This window comes from Doryrhamphus excisus, chromosome 12, assembly GCF_030265055.1.
Source record: "Doryrhamphus excisus isolate RoL2022-K1 chromosome 12, RoL_Dexc_1.0, whole genome shotgun sequence".
Taxonomy (NCBI): Eukaryota; Metazoa; Chordata; class Actinopteri; order Syngnathiformes; family Syngnathidae; genus Doryrhamphus; species Doryrhamphus excisus.
The window spans coordinates 14,735,464-14,742,367 of NC_080477.1; the positions used below are offsets into that span (position 1 = coordinate 14,735,464).

The 6,904-nt window shown below is 38.1% G+C and overlaps 1 protein-coding gene across 1 annotated transcript; it reads right to left on the reverse strand.

Annotated features, from left to right (window-relative positions):
• Positions 1-1,896: 1,896 nt before the first annotated feature.
• On the reverse strand, positions 1,897-6,082 carry rnaset2 (ribonuclease T2). Its single transcript, XM_058089058.1, has 10 exons — positions 5,948-6,082; positions 5,020-5,091; positions 4,257-4,311; positions 3,928-3,977; positions 3,653-3,710; positions 3,484-3,548; positions 3,239-3,352; positions 3,097-3,142; positions 2,950-3,024; positions 1,897-2,861 (listed from the first exon to the last, which is right to left on the reverse strand). The coding sequence occupies exons 2-10, from the start codon at positions 5,082-5,084 to the stop codon at positions 2,682-2,684; spliced, it is 708 nt and encodes a 235-aa protein (XP_057945041.1). The 5' UTR covers positions 5,085-5,091; positions 5,948-6,082; the 3' UTR covers positions 1,897-2,681.
• Positions 6,083-6,904: the final 822 nt, after the last annotated feature.

The following is a 6,904-nucleotide window of genomic DNA, read 5'->3' on the forward strand; positions in this document are numbered from 1 at the left end:
GGTGTCACCTTGTCTCCCTTCGCCATTCCTCTTTTAACCTCCTAATGATGGAGGGACACATTAAGTGCATAAAAAACATTGAACATAAAATTAATTCAAATGTTAATTCATTTAAAAAGCATTGGACATGAGAACAATCTTTAATGTGACAGTGTGTGACATAACGTCAATCAATTGTTCTCATCAATTATATTGAATCATGCAGAGCCACTGAGTGTGCGTGTGCATGTGGACAGATCTGTCAAATCAGCAGCTTTGCATAGCTGCAGTGTTACATAACCCCGGGTGGGGGGGGGGGGGGGGGGTATTTATGACAGCAAGGGGTAACTTAAGACTCATGCACTATATACCTGGGTCAAGTGTCCATGTCGCTGAAACTTTGCATTTTTATTAAATATATTTTATACCTACCCAAATTGAAGAAGCACAATTCCGACTGTTTTGTGTTTAACAGGATTTCGTACAGATTCAATACTGTTATGTTCAACACAGATCAGTTACCACTTTATCATATTATTATTCTTCTCAATGGACAATGCTAAATGAAAACTTAGTGGCAGCTTTTACAGCAGTATGGATTTACTGGCCTCTGAAAATAAGTCAACGCAGTCATTGTTGTTTAACTCTTCAGAGAACATGTCCACATTGTGTCCAAAATGTCAATGAGTACCATTGTTATCTATTCATTCATTCATTTTCTTTGCTGCTTAATCCTCATCAGGGTCGCAGGGGTATGCTGAAGCCTATCCCAGCTGACTTTGGCCTGGTCGCCAGCCAATCACAGGGCACATGGACAAATAACCATTCATGCTCACATTCAAACCTATGGACAATTTGGAGCTGCCAATTAACCTAGCATGTTTTTGGAGGAAATCAGAGTAGTCTTCCTGACTGTGTGGCCAACATGCTAACCATACAACCATTGTTATCCAGCACTGCCTTAATCCTCTTGGGTATGGAATTTACCATAGTTGCAAAGGTTGTCACAGGAATCCTCTACCACTCCTCCATAACGACGTCATAGTGCATGGAAAGTCAACTCGTAGATGTTAGACACCCCTACTTCTACTTTCCGCTTCATGCCCCAAAGGTACTCAGTGAATGTCTGTGGTCCCTTCTCAAAATTAATTTTTTGAGTCCTTCTTTGCCTGGATGGGGGTTCAGATCAGGGTATGTGGTCAATTGTTGCCAGATTGTAAAGCCCTTTGCGTCTCTTTTGTGACTATTGAAATAAACTCAACGTAAGTGCTTTTGGCAACCTCAGGAAGGCTTTGTGCGACTGGACTTATCATGTTGGAAAGCTCGTGTCTGACGTCAGCGTATACTTCTGTTGGAATTTATTGTATGGAACCAAATTGACCCGTTGGTCCCCCGACAGCACTCATGCAGCCCCAGACCGTGGCGTTACTACCACTTTGCTGGACTGTAGGCGTTGCCAGCTATTTTGTCAATGACTGTGTTGAGTCAGTTTGAGCGGGCAGTAAATCTTTACTGACACTAGAAGTTAATTTCTATGGTATTGTCCCTTGAGAAGATGTACTGTAATAAAACACTGAAATGTGAGAGGTGTCTATGTAGGAGGAGATTCAGGATTATGGACCGGGTATCTTTGTCCAGATAGGATTAAAGCACTGTAAGGCGATAACGATATTATTATCCATGCAAGCTGAGCAAAACGGCATCAGTGCAACTCTACACGCAGCAACCACAACCTTCTAATGAGATCCAATCCAAAATAAAGTCTGTCTTCTTCACATTGCCATGACGTATCCAAAACAGAAACCGCTTAATAAATGCTCAATAACAACCATATTGTTAAACTATCAAATAGTCACACTTATCTTATTGTTGCTCTTTAGGTAGAGCAGATGTACCAATGAAGAGCCAAGTCAGTGTAAATACATTTAATGATATAGACATGATTTGTTTTTTATGCAACATACACTGAATCAAAACATATTTTGACATTTAACAAAAATAATACACTGCAGGGATAATCAATTCATTTACACCACACGAACAACAGCATCAATAGTTATACTAGGCTATGACCGGGTTGACAAATGCTAAGCATTGTGAAGCTTCTCTGTATTCCAGGACAGACCACTTCACATTGACATGTGAACTTTAAATAGGCTTGAACTATAAAACAAAACACCTTCAATAAAAAATGGTGTATTTTACAACTACCATTAATTCTTAGAGCTACTTATTTACTTGTCATACACTCTAATGTTAATATTGTTAGCGTTAACGGCCTGAAAAGGCACAAGGTTTAAGATGAGCGACATGAGGAAAGCTCAGCAATAAGAATCGCTGAGTGTGAAGACCCTATTGTGCAATTATTGTAAGGAACAAAGGAAACCAAAAGATTTTCACATTGTTGAAATGATTTATAAGCTTTCTAAATTGGCAGAATAGTTAGTTCATCTTGTGAATATCATAGGTAATTAAATTTTTACTTTAAATAAAAAACAATTCAAATTACAGGAGATTGAAAGCGACAGAATCTGGTATAGCACTGACTGTTGCTTTTTATGGACAAACTATTACCAGAAAAAGTACAGTTATTATGACCAGGCTGTTTGCATTGCTCCTTGCTAAATTTACAGTACAGTTGAGGAGTAAACTTCTAAGAGAGTATACAATATGTGTGCAATAGTAAACACTGTTGTGTGTTTTCAAACAGGTGGATAGTAAACTGGTATGTCATGTTCACAGACACTGAAACCAGATCCTTTGGAAAATCTCTGGTCTTCAATAGAGAAGATCTCCAGTGAGAGGTGTTTGTCGCAGTCTGTGAGGGAGAAGTCGGGGCTGAAACAAATCTCAATCTGACCCAAAATCTGAGCACCGCTATTCTGTAGAACACACAAAAACAAAATATTCAGTTCAATTCTACAGCTCACAGGGACTTAAATGACTTAAAGTGTTATAAGATGATGATACCTTTGAGGGGTGGGCACATTGGATCTTTGGTTTGACACCATAGAAGTTCTCTATGACTCCTTCAATTTGGGAAAACTACAAAATGACACACAATGGAGACAAGCCATCTTTTTGATTGTAGTAGTGTTATTCTGTAGTAATACTTACTTTGTAGTAGTTTTCTGACGGAACAATATCAAATTTCTTCAGGATACTACAATAACAGAGACATAGTTGTAAAATGTATATGTATTAAAAAAGTTGTCAAGTGTGAAATGTATGAAAACAATAAAGAGGAGTGTTCCATTACCTATTCAAGTCCACTTTATGATACAGTTCCAGGGCCTTGCTGAAGTATTTGTGTTGACTATCAAGCGAGGGTGCTTTGGCAGCACAAGTGCCATGTTTGCTCCACTCATACTTCCTGTTGCAACAGAAAAAAACATTTACTATAGGCATTATAAACTGTATTATATCTTGAGCAAAACTAAAACTCCACGCCTGTGAATTAATTAAAGCTTATATAACCCTGGAGAACAAAATAGTGATCTCTACCAAAATCCAGCTGATGTTGGTTTTAGTAAGTCAGGCCAACTCTTCTCCATGTCTGGGAGCAAATCCTGAAAATAAATCAGAGAGATTTTTCTTTTTAGCAGTTATAAAAATTAATAAATTGAACGGCCATTTATAAAAATACAAAAACAGCGAAAGGACAATACACTACCTCTATTTCAGAAGAATTGAAATGCCATGATGAGTTGCAAAGATTCCCTTTGTCGGGCCTGCAAATGGCATTACATCCTCATTTACATCTATAGCTTCATGTGAACACAAAGATATTCCTTCTGTTATTCAGTGCTATACTTATACATACACTATTGGGGGTTAACTAAACGAATTAATGGCACACAAGTCTCCATAAGGTCCTCTCAAAATTAGAACATCCTTGTATATGGTTAAATATCACACACATACTTGCAAAAATCATACAGTACTTACCAGAACCCGTGTAGTGTCCAGTAACTAATGTTCGGGTGACAGTGCTCCATCTGAAATTCATAGCAAACATTCTTATGAACCAAAACAACAGGGATATTTCCGAGCAGACAATGCACCAATAGCACACGTGCCACATAAGGGTTAAAACACTTCCCTAGTTCTGGGCTGCAGGTTGCAGCAATCGAAAACACACTGCCTCGTGACTTAATGTCACATGACTTCACAATTTTTAAATGTGAGTCAGTAGCAAAGCTAATCCAAACAAGGATAGATAGATAAAGAAGGTCAATGATTTGCAACCATGTTAGGGTGAGCTTTAGGAAACTTACGCCACAGAAGGTGTTGGGCCAATGGTGAGTGAGGATGAGTTTTGTCCACATTTGTCTGAAACACACACAGATACACTTCTTAATGACTGTACTACTAAGACAGGAGTGTCCAAAGTGTGACCCGAAGGCTATTTGTGGAAACAAAAGAAAAACAGCAAAAATTTTAAAATTAACAGCAATTTTACAAAGTCAAAATATTAAGAAAAAAGTTATAGTCCAACAAGAAGAAGTTGGAATTTTAAGAATAACGTAATATTATGAGGAAATATAACATAATTTTAGTAGCATAGAGTTGGAATATAAAGGAAACACAACTTTTTAAAAAACTTATGAGAAACAAAGTCAGCTGGGATAGGCTCCAGCATATCCCCGCGACCCGAATGAGGATAAGCGGTATAGAAAATGGATGGACGGAGAAAGAAAACAACAAATAATGTTGTAATGTTTGGAAAATAGGGTTGAGAAAACATTGTATTATGTGAATAAAGTCACAAGATTACAAAAACAAAATTGCAAAAGATTATTTGAGAGGAAAGTTGTTGAAATATTTTGAAAATGGGAGGGAGGTGATAGTAATAATTGGCTTTTTCACCAAGTTGAGATGCATTTTTTTCTTGAAATATATACTTTACAAAATATCAAAGTGGCCCTTGCATCCTTTCATCTTTCAATATGTGACCCTCACTGGAACAAGTTTGGACACTCCTGTACTAACAGATAAAAAAAGAGCACTGCAAAAATGAAAGCATTTTTCTGCACTTACGGAGGCAGCATTGGGAAGGCAGAGACGACTGCCATACAGAGCAGGAAAGGATAGCCATGACTCATGTTGGATCTAAAAGAAAGATACAAGTTCATAATTACAGACGTTTATAGATGCATAACAGCATTGTTTACATTGTTTATGCATATGTATATTAGTATGTTGGCCACACAAGTCAGGAGACCGGGAAGATCTGGGTTCGATTCTCCGCTTGGTTCTCCCCATTCTCCCCAATGTGCGTGGAATTTTACTCCGGTTTCCTCCCATATTCCAAAAACATGCTAGGTTAATTGGTGACTCCAAATTGTCCATAGGTATGAATGTGAGTGTGAATGGTTGTTTGTCTATATGTGCCCTGTGATTGGCTGGAAACCAGTCCAGGCTGTACCCCACTTCTTGCCCGGGATTAGCTGACCCCTCCGGCCCTAGTGAGGAAAAGCAGCATAGAAAATTGATGTTGCAGTAGATGGGGACAGGACAGGAAATGGAAACTGCTGTAACTTGGGGGGAGACTGTTGTAATGAAAAAAACAACAACCTGAAAATGGTTATGCAATCAATATAATCACCCTTTTGTAATCAGCCTTCAGTTCTGAATCACCGCAATCGACAGTCACAACAACATGATGTTAAGTACCTCCCTGGCTGTGTCAATGAAAACGAATTATGTTTTCTAAATACTTCACAAGTCCAATAATGGCTATTCACTGGTTGGTGAATATGGTTATTTACTTCCAGCTGATATGGATTATTGACGTACTTATAACACTCTACAGTATATGAAAGTTTAAAGTCCAAGGAAAGTAAATCGACAACTACAGACTAGCCATTCTATCAAAAATGAATTCTTCTTAATCGCTGCAAACACACTAAACATAGTGCGTTCAATCACAATGTACATCGGTTGAACATAATATCGAGTACTTCACCTTTTCTAGCGAATTTGCTTCGTGGAGGTTTGTCGGTCAGTTAGCTCATGTTCACAGTAGCAAGTGAGACAACAGTTGCAGAGACGAGTTGTTTACGCCTTGCATGTACTTCCGCACTCTGCCTGCTGGTTTAGCCAATCACGAGCGGTGTTCATCTTAAAGTTGGTCACATGGTAAATTATGCGCAACTCTATTTGTTGTCCGACTGCATCTTAATAATACCTCTAAGTATGATGCATTTCTGCGTCACTGCAAAGTAAATGCCCATAAGATCTCCGTTTAAATATGTTTTATTTTGTCTTTTTAACATTATATACACACAGTACAATTCGTTGCTTTTTCATTTTTCCCCTGCATTGACTTTTCACAATTTCACGTTCAGACAGGCTTGATTAAATGTATGAATAGCTAAGGGGCTCTTATTAAATTAATGAGCCATTATAATCTAAAGCGAAAAATTAAGCTTGTCAGGAGAGGAGAAAAGCAGAATAATTCAACCACGCTACGTCTATGGGGAATGAAAGAAAATTACCACCACTTAGCTAGCACAGAATTTAAGCTTACCAACTTGTCACTGTCTGCCAGCAACATAATGCACTAAAAATATCTCGGAGGTTTGTTGTCACAGTGCTAGCATTTGGCCAACAGGGGGCTCTTTTTGACCACACTCAGGATTGAAAATACTAGTACTGTACAGTAGTTTCCATAAATTGTTGTCTCTTGTGTTGGGGACATTTTTTTTCGTAATTATTATAAATACCTACACGTTTTAGAAGGACCTTAATGCAACACATGTGAAATTTGTAATGCCTCATACTGTATGTGTTTAAAGTCTTTTTTACAGGGTATCCACTGTTGTCAGGAATAGGCCAAGTTGTAACTGTAGCTTGTTTTATAAATAAACACTGGCCAAAGTTCAGCATGCAACTCAGTGACTTAAGACATATCCGAGTTAAG